The following is a 25955-nucleotide window of genomic DNA, read 5'->3' as shown; positions in this document are numbered from 1 at the left end:
GAACGATTGTCCTCCACACTCGAATATTATAATGGGGCAGAAACCTCGTAATACCCTCCAATAAAAAAAAGAAAAAAAAAAGAAAAAAGAAAAACGAGTGCATTACCCAGTATATTTGCACGTTTAACCCGAAAATACCCGAATTTCAAAATGTTTCCACAAAGAACCTGATTTCTCCCCGATTATTAGCTTGAAAAATAGCAACCGATTTTTACCCCCCGAATTTAAAAATATATAAAACCCGAAAACGAACAATTCTAATTATACACAAATTCAACTTGCCCTCTAAATTGAGCGGAAATATATACATCAGGTGACCTTATCCCTAATTCCGTTTTCCCGCTAAAATTAGCGGGTACAATGACGTCATCTTACTTGATGTCATGTGACCTATATACACATATCCAATTTCCACAGGTTCGCTTTCCGTTCTAGATTTAGCGGGAAAATGGACGTCACTTGACCTCAACACCAATTCATTTTCCCCGCTAAATATAGCGGGAAAGATTATGACTCGGTGTCACGTGAGCGATACTCAAATTAAGTTTCCCCGCTAGATTTAGCGGGAAGATAGACGTCACGTGGTCTACACATAAATTTAGTTTACCCGCTATCCTTCATTTCCTATACTTTGTGACAGAGACAGACCTGATAGGGAATGGGTCAATGAGCCAATGAGTCAATCGGTTGTGGAGGAGTGGGTGGAGTCAATGGAATGGAGAGGTGTGGAGAGTCCTGAGGGGCATAGCTCAAGAAGAAATGACTGCAAGTTACTAGCGCTAAACCAAGTACGTTTATCGTCGCAACACAATTGAAGGGCAGTTTACGATACATTGTTTCTTCAAAAGTGTCGGGTGTTCAATACATTAGACTTGCGTGGCGATGAAGGACATAAAAAATTTAAAGGAGCTGTGCGACGATTTTAACTTTGAAAGAATTGGCATCTTCCACTTTTGACATTGTTTATCTTGTCATAAAGGACAGAAAGCACGTCTCCTTCCTTCGAAATGTTGCGATTCCACCGCGTAATCGCGACGCAAAACTTGGAATAATCCTCAACCTGCAGCCGCTAGCGGCGGCCATAAGAACCACGTGGTATGACGTCAATGGGGGTCTTCTAGAACGATAGCAAGTTATGCGAATATCTGCTCGATAAAAGGTAGCTTTTCTATGAGTCCTGTCGTTCCAACATAAATACAAATGAGACGAAAACCTGGCATCATCGACAAAACTTTTATTATACGGAGTTCTAGTAGCGCCATAAATCCTATAGGATTGATGGCGCCACTGATAGAGCTGACGGTTTTGTGGACCTATAGGTCCACAAAACCGTCAGCTCTATCTGCTACCGCGAACAGCCGCCAGAAGCCGGAAGGGGAGGGGGACAGAGCTGGACGGGTATGGCCGGGCCCGGATGAGACTTTCTTCCTTCCACCATATTGTTCGTGCTGCGCCCGCCAGCACGTGGTCACGCGGTCGCGAGCGGATGAGTTCTCGCTGCTCACTGATGGCTCTAGAGAGAGAGCTTCGCAGGAACCCCGCGCGACCCCCTGTGGCGTCACAGCGCACGTTACTCGGAAGATGTTGAAGGCGTTAAGAGGTGCCAAAAACCTCAATCTTTGTCCATTTTTAAAATAAAAACTAGGACATGCAGGCAAAAGCGGTTTTGTGTTCTTTACTTCCGCAAAGTCGAGACACCAACTCCCAAGTTATTTAGGAAAAGCACTGAAACTGTTGCACAGCTCCTTTAATGCGATTAGCTTTCTTAGGGTCTTCCAGACACTTTGAGGTATGTCTCTGGCCGTTTAATATTCCCGCTAAATTTAGCGAGGAAAATGACGCTACATAATTAAATGACGCGCGACATATACACAAATTTAGTTTCACCGCTATATTTAGCGGGGAAATTGACGTCACATGACCTCAACACCAATTTCGTTTCTTCGCTAAATTTAGCGGAAAAATTATGTCACATGAATTCATGTCACGGGACCTTCACACAAATTCAGTGTCCCCTCGAAATTTAGCGCAAAAGTTGAGATCACGTGAAACGATATATCACGAGGCCGCCTAACTATAACGAAAATCACAAATTAATTTTCTCCGCTAGATTTGGGAAACTTTCCGTCACGTGACCTCAACACCAATTCAGTCGCCTAAATAAATTTAGTGCAACAAATAATGCCAGATGGCTTGATGTTATGTGACGTACATGCAAATTCGGTTTACCAGCAACATTTAGCGGGAAATTTGACACGTGACCGGCCGCGGCTCTTTTAATTATGTCTCCTTCTACTCGTTTAATTAAACAACATAGTTGGTTTCACCCAAAATTATTTTAACTCTAAGAAAGATGGTAAAGTTGGGCGAGTTGGTGATCGCTAAACATAATTCAAGACAGTTTTACAACAAACAGAACAGAGAGAGGGAACGTATCATGTTTGTCTTGGTTGTACTTCTATTCGTTCTGCTTGCGATGTTTACTTATTTTTATTATACAATAGGTTCTTTTGTTTTCATACAGATCTCCATTTTAACTAACCCCTAGGTTCTCCTGAGATGACATTCAATTTTGTTCGTAGGATACAAGTAATGTTGAAAGAATTTCATAAATTATCTCCCAGTTGTGTGTGTGTAGACAATAAACGGATAATTACAGTTTCTGTGAAATATACATAATGTGGCGGCAACATATTTTCTTTATAAATGTTCCTTCGGTGTATTATTTGAATAACGTTTTCATCTTTGAAAGCTTGTATGACTAAAATATTAAACGAATGTGCGTCGTAATATTTTGCGGCAATTTTAATTGTATTTGAGAGAAATCTTTTAATTATCAGTTACTTGCCAAAAAGATTAGGCTATTTTCTTACATTATTTATGATTACGTGACCTTTGTATGAAATTCGCACGAACGTCGTCGTCTTAATAATTGACTCAACATGTTCGTTGTTTTATTTATCTTTCACTCAAACATATAAAAACAAAAAATACCATAGTCAAACTGATCAGCACTGGGTGCTGCACCTTGAATTTTCTTGCAGCGCTATTGCCAGTGGTTTTCTACCTAACATAAATATAACTTCTAAAACAAAAATAAACTGTAAAAATTTAAAAAAAAACATTTACGTGTTTATGCCGTTTGTAAGACATAGGATTAACAATGGTCATAACACCAATTGGTTAAATATAGCAGAAAAGTATTTTGCTACAATGTTTTGTCTAAGTTTAACATCTAAAGTTGAAAAAAGAAATGAGTTAGAAAACTGGAAGCCTTAAATATGATTATTTATTATGAAATATTTTAAATTTAGACGTTTAAGAGCCGGTTTGCTTCTTTGTTCACAATTGCTAGTATATATTTACGTGCTCTGATCGTCATACTCATGCATTTGTCCGTTATTTTGTTGTTTGATATTTAATTGTCTGTTAAAAAGCATCAACTGAGAAATGTCCGCCTCCTAAATATTTTATGGTGGCATTTTCAAATTGTTAATGTTTTTCAAAAAATATTGAGCCGCTAGGGAGCCAAATACGATGTTTTTTTTTTTCATTAGCTTATGTGACTCGTCTACTGATATTAAGTTTTCTGACCCCTTGTCTGACAAATGCAGGCACCTCAAAGGCATACGAAACACCATTCACCGGAACCTCTGCGTTTCGCTTCTGATTGGCGAGATTATCCTCCTGTTGGGCTTGGATAAGGACAGTCCCGTAAGTGTGTTGAGGGAAAGGGGTTCTCCACGTATATTTTTTCTCTCAATTACCTGGTGTTAAAAAATGCTGTGTTTTGTATAAAAACAAACTTTAGTGAAGAGGCCCTAAACCAGTCCCCAGAAGAAAATGTTCGCCAATTTTCTGGGGGCACGGCAGCCGGTCATCACAAAGTGGCGAAGCTGCCTTTAACGCCTAACTAGTCGACATGATAGCGTGTTCTAGAACCGTGAACTTAACGTGTTTGAAAAATAAAAGTAGGAAGCGTCGGACCTGATTGCTCCACTTTCAAACGGGGCGTGGCGGTACAACACAGATGCTTCCAAGTATTTTGTTCTTTTTCTTTTCATTTGTGCCCCTATTAAAATATTGAAGTTTCATGTCAGAAGCCTCATACTTTCAAATCAACTTGAGCGGCTGTAGAATCTTGAGGGCAGATGTTGGCGAATGTGGTCCAACATACCCTTTAAGTTACTGCTAGTGCCCTCCATTTGTGTTTCAAGAGGGTCGATAAGGTGACAGTTTCGTTCGGGAACGTGAGAGGGAATTATGAGAACCAGAGCCAGCGTGCGAATTCAAAACATACTTTACTGTAAGAAGAAGAAAAAAAATGACCGCATCTTCACGTGATGAATGATGTTGATTGGGGCGAAGCTCTGGTGTTGCTTCTATGCGTAGACGCTGAGCCGCAGCATGCCGAGTTTTTCGTTCGTTTTCATCCTGTCAGAAAGAAAATGTGAGGTATGAAACGTGGTTATATACGCATTTGAGCATTTGACTGCAGCGCCCTCTCGTCTATAAACGTTGAGCCAATGCATGCAAAGTTTAACGCGATTATACACGCATTTGACCGCAGCGCCCTCTCCTGTATAGACGTTGAGCAGCTACATGCAACGTTTCATCCATGACATCCCCAGCACTTGAGTTACTACCACATCTCAGAGCCCCCTACTCGTCCCGCGCAGTCGTGGCCGAGTGGTTAAGGCGATGGACTAGAAATCCATTGGGGTCTTTCCGCACAGGTTCGAATCCTGTCGACCGCGCAAACATTTTTTTTGTCATTTTTTTGCCCTGCACGAGCACGTGAGCACGTAAGCTGACGAGCACGATCACGAGCACGAGCATCAGCAAGATTGATGTGAGCACGGACGCCGGACGGACAAGGCTAGACCCTAAGGAGCTTCGCCCCTAAGAAAAAGAACAATGTTATCAAAAGCGTCGGATAGGTTAAAGAAATCTTGCATTCAAAAGTAAAGATATACACGGTCAAGAAAAATAGTCCTCTCTCTGCATGATCCCCATGGGATGTGGCGGGTGGATCGTCGTTGAGCGAATCGTTCGAGAATGATGCCCGGCCGCTGGTGCCCTTCGCACCAAGATGTCGATGCCTTGCACAGTGATCCAAGCCTGGCGAAGTGGGTTTCGAGGACGGGACACAGCCGACCCGAGCTCCGCGACCCCAGAAAACTGCTCCCAACTCTCGCGGCTCGTCGGCTTGCTTGGCCTCTCGCGCCTCTTCCTTCTTCCTCTTTCGCACCGTCGAAAATGTCCTGTTTATTCCCCTTTTATTTTCTTTTTTTTTTCTTGTCTCGTAAATCATGACATAAGGATTGAGCCAACATTAGCCAGTCACCCTTGAGGTAAACATTCAACAACTTAAGTTTTAACATTTTATTTATATCGGAACTTGCGCGCCCCCAGCTGTCTACAAAATGTGCCCGCAGCATCAATCGAAGCGAAACCCAACAAATGTGACACAAGTCCCGAGACTGCAGGCAAAAAAAAAAAAAGACATGAACACTAAAATATCTCGAGACCTGTTAGTGTTTGTGTCATTTTTTGCCTGCAGCCTCGGGGTCTATGTCATGTTCAATCTAAACCAGGTCCTTTGCGCCCTAACATTCACTTCACCCAACAAATGCTCTTACATCCTTGTTGGCATTGTATCTGACTCTGCAGTTCGTGAAGAGCCCCGGAGTATGCACGACCGTTGCCCTCCTCCTGCATTTCTTCTTTCTGTCCGCCTTTGCGTGGATGGCACTGGAAGGATGCAACATCATCGTACTCCTCTGGAAGGTGTTCAACCAAAAGAGAACTTACTACGAGAGGTACTACATCGCGGGATACGGTATGACCATCGTCTCAAACATTACTTGTCTCTTACCAAAGCTGCAAACCACGGGCCCCCGCAACGGTCATTCGAGAGTCCATTTCATACTATGAAACTAACGTTCACCGGTGTATGTAACAACTTACATACAAGAACGACAAAACGCATTCCAGCGAGGCTTTGTTTGCAAACGAGACAAACAGGGAATTCTACGCTGCGAAATCACAAAAATGTGAAGCGCGTGCATTTTGTGTTAGAAACCAATGAGTTTAGTTGATGCACAACGTTCTTGTTTTGAGCTTGATATCACCACTCTCCTTGACAGCTTATAGAAAATCGTTTTTGTTTACTCTGTATAGGTCTAATAAACTCTAATAAATGAAAATTTGCCTAAGCAGATACTTCACAACTAAAATAATGCATATGAAAATAACATAGAAGGCGCCCACTTTCATGTTGTCACAAAACAAAATAGGACATGAATAGGAAACTGAAAATTAAATTTTCAACAGGCGAGGTTGTAACTACAATTAACAGAGAAAGGTGCCAGCATCTTACGTTCGCAGCGGGAGGGCTACTGTCCCCAAGCAGCGCGTTAAGGGAGTACTCCGGTTGTTTCTTGAGCTACCCAAACAAATTGCATTTTCTGAATACCCGCATTTTAAATATTTTTAAAACGCAAGACGGAGGCTACAAAAAGAGGACAAACACAAGACGTCTCAATTCAGACATCTTGTGTTTGTCCCCTCTTTGTATCCTCCGTCTTGGGTTTTAGAAATGTTTAACTTTAACCAGCTCGCCTGCCTTATTACTTCATCTTCAACACGGACTTTAGTCCTTCCGATATTCTGTTTATTGTTTCGAAATTCAAAGTAGCTATCAAGAAAACCGTAAATAAAGATGATGCCAAACCTAGCATTCAAATTTTCGCGCGCTCCCTACTGGCGTGATGTCACGGTGGTACAGACTTTAAAGTCAAGCGGTTTTTTCGTGCTTCTTAGTAAATGAGCTTCCATGCATGTCGTCAAGCCTCACGAGCACCGAGCTCACCGAAAAGCTAACTGATCTTTGGTAGGTTGTGTCCAAATAGATATCAGACTGCCGGACTTCAACTTTCACGACTTTTGACGGAGTTGTGTCGCCTGACGATTTCTGAAGCTTCCGGTTTGGACAGCCCTTTACCGCTGCTCTTATACACGCGTACCGTTCAGGAGTGTTCCAAACCAAAACACTTGTGGAAAGCCGGGAATGGGCTGGAACTTTCCTGAAACGCACAGAAATTATACAAAAAGAACCGTACCAAACCTGGTTCGCACGGGTCTCGAACACCTTTCCTCGGCGTGGCGGCCACGTGCGTTGACAACTTTGCCGCGCGAACAGCAATATTTCTAAAACTAAATTTCCAGATCAATGAGCTCCGGAACCTTTTGCACTTCCTATATAAATTAAAATCGTGTCTCTTCAATTATTGATTATAAAAAAACGTTGTTTATAATCCATCGTATCATCAAGCAGTGCGTACGCTATACTCCGTGTCACTACTTGCGTGCAGCGCAGGCGAAGGCAACGCCAAGTGAAGAGAGAAAGGGTGAGCACTAGGAAGGCGGGACGGTAGAGGAGGGCAATGGTGAGCCAGGGAAGGACGGGAGAACGATATGAACGTTAGAGAGGACAGGAGGTTTCTCTCCTCCTCCCCAGCCTTCCTAGTGCTTGCCCTTTCTCCCCTCGCCTGGCGTTGCCTTCGCCTGTACTGCACGCAATTAGTGACACAAAGTATAACGCTTCTCCTTTTTTCTAGAGCGCAGCTCTTAGGCGCCCGTTTCCGGCTTGAGCGACGTCGCCGTCGCCGTCGGCGTAACCGCGGTGACGTTTCGGCACGGTGACGTTTCGGCACCATGCCGAAACGTCGCCCTCGTGACGTCACCGGTGACCCTGGTGACGTCATGAGTGACGTCACGTGACCCCCATGAGGTCACGTGACCCCCATGACGACACGTAGCCCCCGTGAGGTCACGTGACCCCTGTGAAGTCACGTGACCCCCGTGAGGACAAAGGGTCACGTGAGTTCACGGTTCCGCCGACGCCGCTCGGAAGGAGGAGTAGCAGGCAGGATGAGGAGGTGAGGAGGAGGGAGGAGGGGTATACGCTCCCCTCAGTACCCTTCCCTCCTCCTCCTCAAGAGCTGCGCTCTAATTCGGTGTTACAGGGATCTGTAAACAGCTTTCATTCTTTTCGCTAACTTATTTCTTACGCGGGATCCAATGTTGACGTTTCCCACATTATTTCAGCTCCACCCGCGCAGAACCCCGCTTCTATGTTCTTAGTACAAGTGGGTCGAGCTTCTACTTGAGAGCCCAGAATGTGCCGAGCGACGCTGAGCGAAACTAAGTCAACCTCTCCTCTTATATGGCTATGTCAAAGCAGCCATGTTAACAAGAGCGCGTTGAAGCTTGCTGACATTGCAGTGGGCTCTAAATGAGCCCTAAAGGCTTGTCAGTATCGGATATAAGTTGCAACTTTGATTCATTCCCGAACAATCTATTCTACACCTTAAGGACACCCACGCAATTGAAGCACATTGACGACCCCTCGTCAAATAGACGGTCAGATAAACTGTTTGATCGGATTGCATCATGCAATTTAATCATAAGAGCAATGACATGACTTCATGCACTTTACATGCAATGATAAAAGTTTTATGATATTATGGCCCTTGGCAGATATATGCAACATTTTGTAGTACCACCAAATCGTTCGAGGAATCCATATTTTGGAAAGGCACTTAGCACAAATCAGGCTGCTCTGATTGGACATTCTATGGATTAAATTTTCGCCTTTATTATTAGGTTTGGTGACACTTGGATTCGAGTATTGGTTGTTCGGATTCGCACCATACTAGCTCGAAGTGGCGATTCACACCTGTCAACAATGTTAGGTCAATGAAATTTTAAAATGGGTTTATCACACGATGCATGCTTTTATCACATGTTCTGGCAGAGCACGCCAATTGCAAACTGCTCTTAAATGAACCGACCAATTTTATTAGATTTTGTTTGACTTAACTAGGGAGTCAAATAACTTTTAGTTAACGTTTAGTTCTTTATTAGGCGACTCTTAGAAAATATAGAGCCTTACCCCAAAACTAGATTCTGGGAACTCTTCGCAGTTATATTTCATTCTTCTCTTTTTTTACATAACATGAAGCTTGCGTTAATTATTCGAAGGTTACATTTCTTAAGACTTTTCCACGCTCAAGGCATTACAAGCTGGCAACTGATATGCCAATTGACCGCTCAACTTGCTTAATAAAAAAAAAACCAAGAATAAAATTTGCATTTTAGAATAAGAAAAGTACATATCAGAAGTAGCATACACCATATATCGTCGCACTACTAATCGAGTGCGAAAAAATATACACAGTAGATTGACACTGCACTCAAAACGGTAAATTATTTTGTCTTCTAGCCTCCTTCTAGTTTGAGACGATTTAATTACTTTTGCATCATTACTTTTAGTCAAGTATTTAATCCAGATATATTTTGTCTCTCTTTTTTAAGGGATTCCACTGATTATATCGTGCGTAACCTTTGGAATTCGCCAAAAGTACTACGGAAAAGCAAATGTGTAAGTACGCATTTAACGTCTGTACTTTTTACCTTCAGCTACTTACTTCGTCAAATTATTCGCTGATCCTAGTATAAACCTTTAACACTAAAATAAGCGCACCACACTTACTTCTGATTAATGTGCGGTCTAAAACCTCAAAACCCTATGCCACAACCACAAGTATACATCTGTATATGAACTATTTCATGACACAAAATTAAACCTAAACAAAGCGCAAACGCAGGTAAAGCTGGAAAAAAGAAATTTAGAACTGCGCCCTGGAAACATCAAAGTGTAATTCGACATTTTGCTTCGAGACTTGACTTTTTCGGACAACGTCTCTTAGCTAAACGTTGGATTCTACTCGTAAGATTTCCATTAATTTTTTTTTCAGATACAATCCTTTATATTATACGTTTAAAATGTCGCTTGTATTAAGCCTACTTTTTTCAAAATGTGTATCATAACTGTTTTCTTTTTAAATATGCTAGCTGCTGGCTTCCCGTGGAGTATGGCTCTCGGTTCAGCTTCATTGGACCGGTTGCTGCTGTTATATGTGTGAGTGGTCCAGTCCAGATGAAAAATTGCAAGTGTCGTTTCCTTTCTGCCGTTTCCTATAATAAAATGCATTTTGCGCTCAAGTTTACAAGACATTCCCAACAACAACTTGTATTTTATGAAGCTATCACAAATAAGCGTGATCAGTTATAAAACTAATAAAGTCCATGTTGTTTCTATCGATACATACAGTTAAACATGGGAGCGCTTGGCCTTGTACTCTGGAAGATGTCTCACGTGAGGGCTGTCGTAGAAAAAAGCACCATCGAGAAAGTACGGTGAGTTTTTTTTTATGTGCTCATTGGTTATTGTTTTATTATGTAGGAAGGGGAGGTCAGAATAAAAGTAGTTACGTAAAGATTGCGGCTAAATGAGCATGCCAAGGCTGTCGCAAAAAACATGAAGACTCATCCTTATAGTCTCCTTTCGTGGCATAGTTGAAATGCTCATACCAGAGACAGTCCTCAAACAGTGTGTTCGAAATGGCCACTTCAATGTTATAGTAACCTGTTACTAGCACAGTTTATGACGTCCTAATAAAGTCCTAGGATGGGGGCAGAGGTTGTGTTGAACTTGCCATGGAGTACGTGCCGCCTTAGACTTACCTTCATGATTGTCGTGACGCGTGCAGTGACCAACGAGGGTATGTATATGGCAGGAGACTATGTCACCCTCCGAATAAAACAGAACGCAAATACTCTCGATATAAGGGAGTCATTTCTGAAATAAATTACTAATAGTAGTGTTTTGTTTCTTGCTATCGGGGCTTCTGTAGCATATCATCTTCAATCTGGTAACGAGAAGAAACTGTTACCTCGATGTAAATTTACAACTCAAAAATATATATTGACAACGTTCTACTGCCACTGTTAATATCTGGAAGACAGAAAGACGTCATATCTCAAAATGGCCAGTGTTCGAGGGAAACCGATGCGGCCACAATTTGGTCTTTAGAAACTACGAGTGCTATACAAACGTATAACACCCTAGAGAGACCCACTATAATGTAATGCAGTTCAACATCTTTTGAAGCAATTTCTAACAAATGGCAGTGATCTGCAATAGCAAAAAAGGGGATGACTCCGTGCTTTGCTGGAATACGTTGATCAAACCTAGGAAACATTTTTTTTTCCGAAGCACGCAAAGATTAATTAGGCAACCTTTTTTGAGCCAGAGATTGACAGACATTTTAACTACACGATTATCTTGCATAAGCAAGTTTTCTTTTTACCGGTGTTAAAATCAAAGGCCACAGAGCCCCGCGTACTCTGGAATCATCTCGTATTTCTCACGGTATTAAGTGTTTGCTTTCGTAATGGCCCAGTTCTTGTACACCCTGCTTGGAGGGCCCAACATTGGATTAGAGTGGCTCTCTAAAGTCCCACCCTCTCATTAAAAATGAAATATTGTTACTTTCTTTTAATGATTTTGCTCGCGTAGTCGTTCATATCTTGAATAGATTCAAAAGATTTAATTATTCTGTGAACACTTTTTTGGCTTAGAATAGTATCTTATCCTATGTTAGGTGGCTTGTCTGCAAAATCGTGAATGATAGGTGAATAAAATTGACTAATATAAAAAGCAAAAAATAAAAATACAATATTTAGAAAAAACGTTGAAATATATGCCGCTGCTTAGCTTCAATTCTATATTCTATTTATTTTTTGCATTGATCATTATGAAATTGTTAGATTAACCGTCCTTGCACTACAGAATTGTTTTCTACGTTTCAGAGTGAATTGTGTCTAAAAAAGTAGTTCTCATTACTGGTCCAGTGAACGTTGAAAAAATAATGTAAACGCAAGTGAACGGTGTTCAGCCCAGAAACGTTGTTTATCGGGGCTGCTGGATTTCTAAGCTCCCTTCTGCATCCAGTTATTTTTTAGGTGTGTACAAATAAAATATATATGAAACTTGCAAAGGGTAGACCTCACCGAATATATGGGTCACTATTCAAAGGGTGTACCATTAGCTTTTAGTTTGGAAGGATAGTGCAAGTATTTTCAAGCAAACTAGTCACGCAACCGCGAACACATGTAGATGGTTTGCCGGAAATATGTGAAGTAAAACTGCAGTGTACGGCGTGCAGGTTGATCTGCTCTTTGCGCACCTCGTGCGTTTGTTTATCCCCAAAGGAGCCCAGGTGCTTTTGTTTCCCCCAGATATCAGCCGATGACGATGCGCGCTTGACTGCTTCGTCATCGTGGGTTTCATGCGCGTTCTCTGTGTTGCCCTCTGATTGGCATAGCCATCATCATCTTAATCATCATCATTATCATAAAGCTTTTATTTGAGTCAGTAAACAACCAACCATGGTCTGCAATGTGGCACCCATGCTCCTCCTTGCGTTCAGATACGCGAAAGACATACCTTGGAACACTTTCTCCCGGTATGTTTCATGCAAAACTGGTATTATTGAACATAAGAATATCATATTCGAGATTGAACAATATCTATATACTACCCTTTTCACTACCTTAGCATTGTTGTCTTCTGAATTCAGAAAACTATATCGAATACCAGATCCCGAACGTTTGAAAGTTCCCATACCTACACCCAAGGTATACTGCGGCATTCAGTGTGGTCCATCTTGAAAAGATAACCCTTCTAGACCGCCAACGTTTTCCTAAACAAACTGTGCTTCTCACCCATGAAGTAGATTGGCTTCAGTCATGTTGTTCCTCCTGTACCGATTTTACCACTTTCGATTTATTTCCGAAGTCAATGGTGTTTGTTATATGACGATGCAAGCACTGGGAAAGTCACTTGGCCACGTCTTCAGTTGTGCGGGGGACTTAAAATGATAATAGCATACTCAATCTAACCAACAGTCATATTTTGTTCAGAAACTGGGTCCGTGGAACCGTGATCCTCCTGCCGATTCTCGGATTAACTTGGCTTCTCGGCTTCCTCATGCTTGGAAGTGACAATCTGTATCGAGTAGGAGCATATTTATTCACCGTCTTCAATTCATTACAAGTAAGTACTTCTGTGACTAATAGAACCGATACTTGTAAATACTCTCAATGATGCTGTTTTTAATTAAATTATAAATTTGAAAGGACAGAGAATGTAACGCTGATCTATTCTCACCGTTTAGCTACTTGTATGCGTGTGCAGTGTAGGGCTTTCTGATGTCGTGTTAGGGTATTTTGTAATCAAACCGGAATGTTCAGTGCTGTAAACAGTTTTCGTTTAAGTGACCGTTAAAGACGAACACACCTAGAACCATAATACGAAGAACGTCCGACGTAGTACAGAAATATGGAATTCCTAAATAACTAAACCTGGCAGTTTCCTTACGTAAGCCTAGGTTTTCGAATATATTTCTTTGCTCGTCAGGTGCCCACATTGGTTATTTTGGTAGTTTTCTAACTAAAAGGCAAAAGTTCTACGCTACTTTTATGTGGTGCTATAATAGTAAAATAATGTGAATAGGTAAAAAGTAGACGTCGCCCCTTTTCTTCCGTCTTATTATAAATCTAAGTTATTCAGAGGCCAGTGATCATTGTCATATGCGTGGGATGCTTATAAATGACATGCCGTTTTTAATACAATAACTTCGCAGATTTCTTTGTGTTTGTGCCAGTGAAACCTGTTTGTTAAAACGTGAATTCACCAGATTCCTCGTTCATATTGTACATTCAAGAACTATGACAAGAGAAAAATGCGTTGGACTTATATGACTATTAACTCACAACAATTTGAAAGCTAATCTTAAAAGGGAGAGAGGACAGACATGTACAGCATGTTCATGTCCGTCCTAGCCTTTCATTTTGTGTTCAGCTTCCATAATATTGTTAACTAAGTTAACACGCTTACCTCAAACTCAATATATATTGGCTGTTGGTATTCATCTTGCAAAGTTTTCAATTTGCTTGAACTAAATCTTGGATCATAGAGCACTAGACATAGTATACGTATACATGTGAATCTATCTATACCCGGAGTGATTTGCTGCTCAAAGTGCGCCCAATATGAATTGTGCTTGCAGCGTTATGAACTCCTTCCGTGCACTGTTGGCAGAGCATGGGGATCATAAATAACAAACCGTCAGCTACTGCATGCGATGGCAACCTCTTTTTGATGCATCACAATTGAACTGCCAGCCAATAGATCAAGTAGAAAAATTTCGTTAGGCGTAAATATTAATACGAGACTCGCCCGAGCTTGTCTCTGGAAATAGTTAGCACTTATAAATAACTTTTAATCATAATGTGTAGGAACCAAGCTATATTTTGCCGACTCAGCATCTTGCCTAAAAACTGTTATGATGCGTGGGTTGCAAACCAGGTTCAATAAAATGCCTTTTTTATCTCTATAGGAAGGAGACTTGAGGTTGCAGACGCGGCTTGCAATAATTGAAAATGAGCTTGTTGGTGAATAGATATGAATACTTGAAAGGATAAAACATCGAGGACGGGATTGAAAGAAGTCCTGTTTCCATCCCTGTCCTCGAAGTTGTATCTTTTCAAGTATTCGTAAAAGAAAGTGTAGAGGAGTATTTTTAAAATAAACTTTTTGAGATCGAAAGAATATTACGATAAAATTGTGTCTTGACACTTTGCTATGGCAGCATGTGTCCTTTTTTGCAAATATATATACAGATATATATATATATATATAGAGAGAGAGAGAGATAGAGAGCGGATGATTAATATTGATTCAAACATTTTTTTCTAAACGGGTGATAGTTACATAATAACGTCTTCACCACACTTTCATCAGGCTCGACAGAAAATATATCTGGAAATAACACTCACGATACGTTCGTCAATAAATAAATTGTGTGTGTGTGAAAGTTTTCGATCCTTTTAGTTATGTTGCAATTTCAGTATTCTCATCAGTAACAAGTAAACTTATTTACACTAGTTTCTAAATCCAAACAATCTTGGAGATATTTTGTCGATCAGTTTGCGCAGTTTTGTCAAATTATTTTGAAGCCGTACGCAAAACGAGTGTGAGACTTCCTGTCCCTAATTATGCACTGAAATTAACAACAGTTTTCCTGAAGGGCATAAATGCGACACATCTTTTTTCACAAAAAGAATCCCGCAATATTTACGCTGGTGGAGGTCAGGGCACGCTCTAAGCCGCGCCCACAGATTAGTGGCACCGCCCATTACTACCGAATTGGCTTGGCTGCTCGGCTGGGCAGCCAAGCCAATTCAACCGACGCTACGAGCTGATAGGTCTGATCAGACAGCTTACTAAGCGCACCATCATGAATTTCGTCATGTTTCTGTACGCGTTCCGTCATCGCGGAACCAATCACAAAAATAAAAGCCAGTGACTTGCACTGTTTACCCTGCTTGATTGGTCCCAATTGATCGTAGCATCGTCGGCGTCTGAACTTAAGCTGAAAGAAGCATAGAACCGCATCCACAAAGCTTAGGGGTATCACCATACTCAAACAATATGGCAATACCATATTGTTTCGATATTTGTACAAGCAAAAAATCATCAACCTCATCAAAAGCCTTTGATAGACCGAAGTAATTGGAGTCAAACTGACCTCGATTTTAAGGGGTTTGGGGTTTAATTGGTTGTCTGATTTAAATTAGATTTACAGGGCTTGTTTCCGTTAACGTTGAGAACATTTCTGCCAAATTTTGTTAACCTGGGTGACGTACAAAAAAATTGCAAGTGTTCAAAGATGAAAGTGGGCGTGTCTGTGTAAGAAAACTATCGTCTTAAAATCACTTATAAATTTGTCATTTTCATGTTTTATATTGCTTTAGGGCAGTTCAGAGCAGATAACTATTGAGCTATATTTCTATATTATGCCATCTTTCATGACAGAAAAGCCAGAAAAACACAAATACTCTTTTTTAGATCTTCATCCTTTGTCCAAAAGTTTAGTTCTTGAGCATGAAAAATGACAAAAAAATACAAGCTCATAGTTATCTTCCCCTTAAAATTTCATCCTAGAAAAACTTCTATAAGTTAATCCAAGTTACGTAATAACAATATTTCCTACAGCGAAATTTCTGCCAAACACTGGAATGGAGAAAAATGCATTCGAAGTGCTCCAACCTCTCTCTACTTTGGTGGACCAAAAAAAGTTATGAAAAATTAATTATGCGGTGTAACCTATTGAAACATTCTGGGAATACCCTCTGGATGTTGGTGGATGTAAATATGATATTTGTCAAAATCAACTTTTTTTGCCGAAATTGTTTTTTCTGGGTAGTGTCTCCCCTTAAACAACCGGGTCTGAGTGGTCTAGGCACGAACAAAGTTCAGTTTCATCTGAACGTCCTCTAATAAAGCCAGGTTGTGTCTGCGTCAGTTACTTTGATAAATGAGAAAAAATACACGTTGCCATACTGGTATCAATTACTTTAGCGAAACGACGCAATAGTGACACAGAATGGTAATTCGTTAAAATGCAGGCATCACCATTTTTATGAATGGCCACGGCGATGGCTTTCTTTCACGTCGTGGAAAATTCGCTTATACACAAACACAGGTTAAAAATATGTGCTAATACATGAGCCAGCAACCAGCAACAGCCTTTAATAATACAAAGTGGAATTTCATCTACGCCAACAAAAGATGTTTGTTTTTGCTTATTTGTAGCTGCGACGGCGTCCCAAGTAGCTACACTGCCCACAGAGTGAGTCAGCATCACTCGGCACGTGCAGTCGGTTTGATCTCCCCGAGATAATGATGTGCACAAAAGAACTTTATGCGTTCAGTTTGAATATGAGGCGAAAGAACGCGACTGCTACACGATGAATATCTCGAAGCCCGTTGGCGTCTTTAAAAGAGATTAAGTTGGTTTCGTCTCTAATTATAATTGTCAATACTGCACTTGCAACATTATCAATAAGCCATCAATTAAAGCGTGATTGCATAAATTGTAATTAATCAGCCGACTTAATATGACAGTCATTTCCTTGTCCAATATTTACCCACCCTTATAAATGCAAGGTGAAGAAGGCACATGTGTAACACTCACCCGTTTAAGAAGCCTATTAGATTTCAATATGAAACACCTTGTATATTTTTAGAATGATCTTGACACGTAACGACACAAGGTGGTACGTGCACTTAGATTACAAAAACGAATAAGGCTTGCCTCACATAATCGCTACACATTCTGCAGTTGCCAGCACAACATTTTGGAAATCAATGGCGCCACAAGAAACGCTTTTGAGTTGTTGCTCATGAAGCAGCCTCAGACGATTGGCGGTGTATGCAGTCAGATGAATATTTGGAATTTTGTAGCTGTGAAAGTTTCACATTTTGCTTAGACACATTATTCAGAATATTCTATATCGACATGTCATACGTTTGGCAAGAAAACAAGAACACATATTGTGGCAGTTCCAAAAAATTCCACATTCCGAAATATGCAGCTGTGTACATTTTCGACTGTGAGAAATTAGTGTGAAATTTAGAACTAAAACATATCTTGCTACAGGCAAGTATTAGCCGTTCTTTATTTTACTCTGGGCATATGCATTTGTGGTGAGATAACTACGAGTGCCGATGAAAACGCTTTCCTTAATTTTCAAGTGGCAGTTCTTATTAAAGCTGCCTCTTGTACTGATGATGCTTTTGTTTTGCAATTAGTATTAATTACATCTTTTCATATAATTGCTTCTGTTTCTAGGGCTTAGGAATTTTCGTTTGCCACGTGCTAATGAACAAGAAAACTCGAGACGCCATTAAAAGAAGCATCATGAACACTGGAAGCATGGTGAAGGGTTCGGTGAGCAAACCATCATGGCCTCGGTCCTTTTATACGCAGTTGCAAGCACACACGATAAGAGTTCATGTGTCGGCCCTTGCCGGCACCACAAGCAAGGTCGTGTTAGTTATCACCGTTAAAAAGAGTATAAACAGGTTTGCAATGCTTTACCCAAACAGCTGCTCAGTCTTCCTAGTTTCGGAGAAAGTCAAGGCCGCAATATCATTTGCCACCCGCTTTAATTTTCACGACACCTTTCATAAACTTTCCCTCTTTCCTTCTGGTTTCCCTTGCTTCCTGGGATACGCATCGTTAAAATATTTTGATTTGCGAACTAAAGTTCACACAAAAAGACGCATTCCCCTTCTTGTGACAGTGAATGTTAATTGTAAGATAATGTTTTTCATTGTTATTGTTTTTCGGCTTTTAGGCATTAGGGTAAACATAAAAGGGTAAGGTGTCGCCAAGCATTAACATCTAGTTGTAAAATCCCCCTCTCTTCTTTTCCTCTTTTTCCCTTGCTTTCTGAACTACACCTAGTTCAAAATATTTTGATTTGCGAACTAATGTACGCACAAAAAGACGTATTTCCCCTTTTTGTGAACGTGAATGTTAATTGCGGGATATCGTTTTTCATTCTGATTGTTCGTCGGCTTTTAGGCGTTAGGGTAAACATAAAAGGGCGAGGTGTTGCCAAGCATCAACATCTAGTTGTAAAATCCCCCTCTCTTCTTTTCCTCTTTTTCCCTTGCTTTCTGAACTACACCTAGTTCAAAATATTTTGATTTGCGAACTAATGTACACACAAAAAGACGTATTTCCCCTTTTTGTGAACGTGAATGTTAATTGCGGGATATTGTTTTTCATTCTGATTGTTCGTCGGCTTTTAGGCATTAGGGTGAACATAAAAGGGCGAGGTGTTGCCAAGCATCAACATCTAGTTGTAAAATCCCCCTCTCTTCTTTTCCTCTTTTTCCCTTGCTTTCTGAGCTACACCTCATTCAAAATATTTTGATTTGCGAACTAATGTACACACAAAAAGACGTATTTCCCCTTTTTGTGAACGTGAATGTTAATTGCGGGATATTGTTTTTCATTCTGATTGTTCGTCGGCTTTTAGGCATTAGGGTAAACATAAAAGGGCGAGGTGTTGCCAAGCATCAACATCTAGTTGTAAAATCCCCCTCTCTTCTTTTCCTCTTTTTCCCTTGCTTTCTGAACTACACCTAGTTCAAAATATTTTGATTTGCGAACTAATGTACACACAAAAAGACGTATTTCCCCTTTTTGTGAACGTGAATGTTAATTGCGGGATATTGTTTTTCATTCTGATTGTTCGTCGGCTTTTAGGCATTAGGGTAAACATAAAAGGGCGAGGTGTTGCCAAGCATCAACATCTAGTTGTAAAATCCCCCTCTCTTCTTTTCCTCTTTTTCCCTTGCTTTCTGAGCTACACCTCATTCAAAATATTTTGATTTGCGAACTAATGTACACACAAAAAGACGTATTTCCCCTTTTTGTGAACGTGAATGTTAATTGCGGGATATTGTTTTTCATTCTGATTGTTCGTCGGCTTTTAGGCATTAGGGTAAACATAAAAGGGCGAGGTGTTGCCAAGCATCAACATCTAGTTGTAAAATCCCCCTCTCTTCTTTTCCTCTTTTTCCCTTGCTTTCTGAGCTACACCTCATTCAAAATATCTTGATTTGCGAACTAATGTACACACAAAAAGACGTATTTCCCCTTTTTGTGAACGTGAATGTTAATTGCGGGATATTGTTTTTCATTCTGATTGTTCGTCGGCTTTTAGGCATTAGGGTAAACATAAAAGGGCGAGGTGTTGCCAAGCATCAACATCTAGTTGTAAAATCCCCCTCTTCTTTTCCTCTTTTTCCCTTGCTTTCTGAGCTACACCTCATTCAAAATATTTTGATTTGCGAACTAATGTACACACAAAAAGACGTATTTCCCCTTTTTGTGAACGTGAATGTTAATTGCGGGATATTGTTTTTCATTCTGATTGTTCGTCGGCTTTTAGGCATTAGGGTAAACATAAAAGGGCGAGGTGTTGCCAAGCATCAACATCTAGTTGTAAAATCCCCCTCTCTTCTTTTCCTCTTTTTCCCTTGCTTTCTGAGCTACACCTCATTCAAAATATTTTGATTTGCGAACTAATGTACACACAAAAAGACGTATTTCCCCTTTTTGTGAACGTGAATGTTAATTGCGGGATATTGTTTTTCATTCTGATTGTTCGTCGGCTTTTAGGCATTAGGGTAAACATAAAAGGGCGAGGTGTTGCCAAGCATCAACATCTAGTTGTAAAATCCCCCTCTCTTCTTTTCCTCTTTTTCCCTTGCTTTCTGAGCTACACCTCATTCAAAATATTTTGATTTGCGAACTAATGTACTCACAAAAAGACGTATTTCCCCTTTTTGTGAACGTGAATGTTAATTGCAGGATATTGTTTTTCATTCTGATTGTTCGTCGGCTTTTAGGCATTAGGGTAAACATAAAAGGGCGAGGTGTTGCCAAGCATTAACATCTAGTTGTAAAATCCCCCTCTCTTCTTTTCCTCTTTTTCCCTTGCTTTCTGAGCTACACCTCATTCAAAATATTTTGATTTGCGAACTAATGTACACACAAAAAGACGTATTTCCCCTTTTTGTGAACGTGAATGTTAATTGCGGGATATTGTTTTTCATTCTGATTGTTCGTCGGCTTTTAGGCATTAGGGTAAACATAAAAGGGCGAGGTGTTGCCAAGCATCAACATCTAGTTGTAAAATCCCCCTCTCTTCTTTTCCTCTTTTTCCCTTGCTTTCTGAGCTACACATCATTCAAAATATTTTGATTTGCGAACTAATGTACACACAAAAAGACGTATTTCCCCTTTTTGTGAACGTGAATGTTAATTGCGGGATATTGTTTTTCATTCTGATTGTTCGTCGGCTTTTAGGCATTAGGGTAAACATAAAAGGGCGAGGTGTTGCCAAGCATCAACATCTAGTTATAAAATCCCCCTCTCTTCTTTTCCTCTTTTTCCCTTGCTTTCTGAACTACACCTCGTTCAAAATATTTTGATTTGCGAACTAATGTACACACAAAAAGACGTATTTCCCCTTTTTGTGAACGTGAATGTTAATTGCGGGATATTGTTTTTCATTCTGATTGTTCGTCGGCTTTTAGGCATTAGGGTAAACATAAAAGGGCGAGGTGTTGCCAAGCATCAACATCTAGTTGTAAAATCCCCCTCTCTTCTTTTCCTCTTTTTCCCTTGCTTTCTGAGCTACACCTCATTCAAAATATTTTGATTTGCGAACTAATGTACACACAAAAAGACGTATTTCCCCTTTTTGTGAACGTGAATGTTAATTGCGCGATATTGTTTTTCATTCTGATTGTTCGTCGGCTTTTAGGCATTAGGGTAAATATAAAAGGGCGAGGTGTTGCCAAGTATCAACATCTAGTTGTAAAATCCCCCTCTCTTCTTTCCCTCTTTTTCCCTTGCTTTCTGAGCTACACCTCATTCAAAATATTTTGATTTGCGAACTAATGTACACACAAAAAGACGTATTTCCCCTTTTTGTGAACGTGAATGTTAATTGCGGGATATTGTTTTTCATTCTGATTGTTCGTCGGCTTTTAGGCATTAGGGTAAACATAAAAGGGCGAGGTGTTGCCAAGCATCAACATCTAGTTACAAAATCCCCCTCTCTTCTTTTCCTCTTTTTCCCTTGCTTTCTGAACTACACCTCGTTCAAAATATTTTGATTTGCGAACTAATGTACACACAAAAAGACGTATTTCCCCTTTTTGTGAACGTGAATGTTAATTGCGGGATATTGTTTTTCATTCTGATTGTTCGTCGGCTTTTAGGCATTAGGGTAAACATAAAAGGGCGAGGTGTTGCCAAGCATCAACATCTAGTTGTAAAATCCCCCTCTCTTCTTTTCCTCTTTTTCCCTTGCTTTCTGAGCTACACCTCATTCAAAATATTTTGATTTGCGAACTAATGTACACACAAAAAGACGTATTTCCCCTTTTTGTGAACGTGAATGTTAATTGCGGGATATTGTTTTTCATTCTGATTGTTCGTCGGCTTTTAGGCATTAGGGTAAACATAAAAGGGCGAGGTGTTGCCAAGCATCAACATCTAGTTGTAAAATCCCCCTCTCTTCTTTTCCTCTTTTTCCCTTGCTTTCTGAGCTACACCTCATTCAAAATATTTTGATTTGCAAACTAATGTACACACAAAAAGACGTATTTCCCCTTTTTGTGAACGTGAATGTTAATTGCGGGATATTGTTTTTCATTCTGATTGTTCGTCGGCTTTTAGGCATTAGGGTAAACATAAAAGGGCGAGGTGTTGCCAGGCATCAACATCTAGTTATAAAATCCCCCTCTCTTCTTTTCCTCTTTTTCCCTTGCTTTCTGAACTACACCTAGTTCAAAATATTTTGATTTGCGAACTAATGTACACACAAAAAGACGTATTTCCCCTTTTTGTGAACGTGAATGTTAATTGCGGGATATTGTTTTTCATTCTGATTGTTCGTCGGCTTTTAGGCATTAGGGTAAACATAAAAGGGCGAGGTGTTGCCAAGCATCAACATCTAGTTGTAAAATCCCCCTCTCTTCTTTTCCTCTTTTTCCCTTGCTTTCTGAGCTACACCTCATTCAAAATATTTTGATTTGCGAACTAATGTACACACAAAAAGACGTATTTCCCCTTTTTGTGAACGTGAATGTTAATTGCGGGATATTGTTTTTCATTCTGATTGTTCGTCGGCTTTTAGGCATTAGGGTAAACATAAAAGGGCGAGGTGTTGCCAAGCATCAACATCTAGTTATAAAATCCCCCTCTCTTCTTTTCCTCTTTTTCCCTTGCTTTCTGAACTACACCTAGTTCAAAATATTTTGATTTGCGAACTAATGTACACACAAAAAGACGTATTTCCCCTTTTTGTGAACGTGAATGTTAATTGCGGGATATTGTTTTTCATTCTGATTGTTCGTCGGCTTTTAGGCATTAGGGTAAACATAAAAGGGCGAGGTGTTGCCAAGCATCAACATCTAGTTGTAAAATCCCCCTCTCTTCTTTTCCTCTTTTTCCCTTGCTTTCTGAGCTACACCTCATTCAAAATATTTTGATTTGCGAACTAATGTACACACAAAAAGACGTATTTCCCCTTTTTGTGAACGTGAATGTTAATTGCGGGATATTGTTTTTCATTCTGATTGTTCGTCGGCTTTTAGGCATTAGGGTAAACATAAAAGGGCGAGGTGTTGCCAAGCATCAACATCTAGTTGTAAAATCCCCCTCTCTTCTTTTCCTCTTTTTCCCTTGCTTTCTGAACTACACCTAGTTCAAAATATTTTGATTTGCGAACTAATGTACACACAAAAAGACGTATTTCCCCTTTTTGTGAACGTGAATGTTAATTGCGGGATATTGTTTTTCATTCTGATTGTTCGTCGGCTTTTAGGCATTAGGGTAAACATAAAAGGGCGAGGTGTTGCCAAGCATCAACATCTAGTTGTAAAATCCCCCTCTCTTCTTTTCCTCTTTTTCCCTTGCTTTCTGAGCTACACCTCATTCAAAATATTTTGATTTGCGAACTAATGTACACACAAAAAGACGTATTTCCCCTTTTTGTGAACGTGAATGTTAATTGCGGGATATTGTTTTTCATTCTGATTGTTCGTCGGCTTTTAGGCATTAGGGTAAACATAAAAGGGCGAGGTGTTGCCAAGCATCAACATCTAGTTATAAAATCCCCCTCTCTTCTTTTCCTCTTTTTCCCTTGCTTTCTGAACTACACCTAGTTCAAAATATTTTGATTTGCGAACTAATGTACACACAAAAAGACGTATTTCCCCTTTTTGTGAACGTGAATGTTAATTGCGGGATATTGTTTTTCATTCTGATTGTTCGTCGGCTTTTAGGCATTAGGGTAAACATAAAAGGGCGAGGTGTTGCCAAGCATCAACATCTAGTTGTAAAATCCCCCTCTCTTCTTTTCCTCTTTTTCCCTTGCTTTCTGAACTACACCTAGTTCAAAATATTTTGATTTGCGAACTAATGTACACACAAAAAGACGTATTTCCCCTTTTTGTGAACGTGAATGTTAATTGCGGGATATTGTTTTTCATTCTGATTGTTCGTCGGCTTTTAGGCATTAGGGTAAACATAAAAGGGCGAGGTGTTGCCAAGCATCAACATCTAGTTATAAAATCCCCCTCTCTTCTTTTCCTCTTTTTCCCTTGCTTTCTGAACTACACCTCATTCAAAATATTTTGATTTGCGAACTAATGTACACACAAAAAGACGTATTTCCCCTTTTTGTGAACGTGAATGTTAATTGCGGGATATTGTTTTTCATTCTGATTGTTCGTCGGCTTTTAGGCATTAGGGTAAACATAAAAGGGCGAGGTGTTGCCAAGCATCAACATCTAGTTGTAAAATCCCCCTCTCTTCTTTTCCTCTTTTTCCCTTGCTTTCTGAACTACACCTAGTTCAAAATATTTTGATTTGCGAACTAATGTACACACAAAAAGACGTATTTCCCCTTTTTGTGAACGTGAATGTTAATTGCGGGATATTGTTTTTCATTCTGATTGTTCGTCGGCTTTTAGGCATTAGGGTAAACATAAAAGGGCGAGGTGTTGCCAAGCATCAACATCTAGTTGTAAAATCCCCCTCTCTTCTTTTCCGCTTTTTCCCTTGCTTTCTGAGCTACACCTCATTCAAAATATTTTGATTTGCGAACTAATGTACACACAAAAATACGTATTTCCCCTTTTTGTGAACGTGAATGTTAATTTATTTATTTATTTATTTATTTATTTATTTCAATACCCTCAGGGCCAACGGCATTACAGAGGGGAGTGGGTTGTATTCAACAAGAAAAATTATACAATGAATAGCTTAAAGGCAAAGCACAAATTAGTTATGAACAATACAAGTTAGAAATAGCAGTTTTAAACAAATCATCCGCCTGGATTATGGCGATGGAGGTGGGAAGGCGGTTCCAATCCAAAGACGTTTTGGGAATGAAAGATTGTTGAAATGTGTTTGTGCTACATAGTGGTACACCTACTTTATGAGGATGATCAAGACGGGATGAAACATAGAAAGGTGGTGTGAGGAGACGTTGACGGAGGAATGAGTTAGTGTGAAATACTTTATGGAAGAGAGACAAACGGGCTACCTTTCGGCGTGAGGCAAGACTAGGCAAGGATAAGTTAGACTTCATAGAGGTGACACTTGCAGTGCGTTGATAATTACTGAGGATAAAACGAGCGGAACGATTTTGAACAGCTTCTAGGGGGTTAACCAAATTTAAAAGGCTCGGGTCCCAGATAGACGACGCGTATTCAAGCTTTGAGCGCACAAGTGTTTTATAAAGAGTTAATTTCAGAGAGGAGGGAGCTAAGGAAAAATTACGTCTTAAATAGCCAAGCATGCGATTAGCATTACTAATAACGTAACCAATATGTATTTTCCAGGAAAGATCAGATGTTATGTGTACACCCAGGTACTTGTAAGACGATACAGAAAGTAAAGGAACATTGTTAAGACAGTAGCAGGGAGAAACAGAATGATTACGAGACACTCTCATTACTTTGCACTTAGTTGTGTTAAGCGCCATATGCCAAGTTTCACACCAATGAAGAATAACGTCAATGTCTGTCTGGAGTTTGATAACATCTGAATCATCAATAATTTCACGGTGAATGACACAATCATCCGCAAAAAGGTTGATTGAGGAAGAAATGTTATTCGGCAGGTCATTAATGAAGATTAAAAACAGAAGTGGGCCTAGTACAGAACCCTGAGGCACGCCGGAGGTCACTGACGCGAGAGGAGATGTATGGTTATTTGCCGTAACAAACTGGAATCGGTTAGTAAGAAAGCACTGGACCCAAGCCATAACGTTAGCATCAATGCGAAGGTTATTTAGTTTCAACAAAAGCAACTCGTGTGAGACTTTATCGAACGCCTTCGAGAAATCCAAAAATACGCAGCCGATCTGGGACCCTCTATCAAGAACAGAATGCAAGTCGTTAGTAAATAATAAAAGCTGGGTCTCGCAGGAAAATGATTTTCGGAATCCATGTTGAGAGGCGTTGAAAAACATGTTAGACTCCAAAAAATTAACAAGCTGAGAATAAATGACATGTTCAAGTATCTTACATGGTATGCTAGTGAGAGAAATTGGTCTATAGTTGTTAGGGGAATGTTTATCACCTCCTTTGTGCAATG

At 40.1% G+C, this 25955-nt stretch overlaps 1 protein-coding gene across 1 annotated transcript in view; it reads left to right on the top strand.

The window, feature by feature from the left end:
* The window catches only part of LOC8050608, a 212791-nt gene that overhangs the window by 178655 nt on the left and 8181 nt on the right, over nucleotides 1–25955 (top strand). The window contains exons 22-28 of the mRNA XM_040215189.3: nucleotides 3615–3714; nucleotides 5674–5842; nucleotides 9382–9448; nucleotides 9922–9988; nucleotides 10181–10266; nucleotides 12835–12967; nucleotides 17610–17708. Of these exons, the coding sequence (XP_040071123.1) occupies nucleotides 3615–3714; nucleotides 5674–5842; nucleotides 9382–9448; nucleotides 9922–9988; nucleotides 10181–10266; nucleotides 12835–12967; nucleotides 17610–17708 (721 nt within the window). The remainder of the gene's footprint in view (nucleotides 1–3614; nucleotides 3715–5673; nucleotides 5843–9381; nucleotides 9449–9921; nucleotides 9989–10180; nucleotides 10267–12834; nucleotides 12968–17609; nucleotides 17709–25955) is intronic.

This window comes from Ixodes scapularis, unplaced genomic scaffold (assembly GCF_016920785.2).
Source record: "Ixodes scapularis isolate PalLabHiFi unplaced genomic scaffold, ASM1692078v2 PGA_scaffold5__190_contigs__length_132052651, whole genome shotgun sequence".
Taxonomy (NCBI): domain Eukaryota; kingdom Metazoa; phylum Arthropoda; class Arachnida; order Ixodida; family Ixodidae; genus Ixodes; species Ixodes scapularis.
Note: the sequence above shows the minus strand (reverse complement) of the source record. Positions and strands in the feature narration are given on the sequence as shown.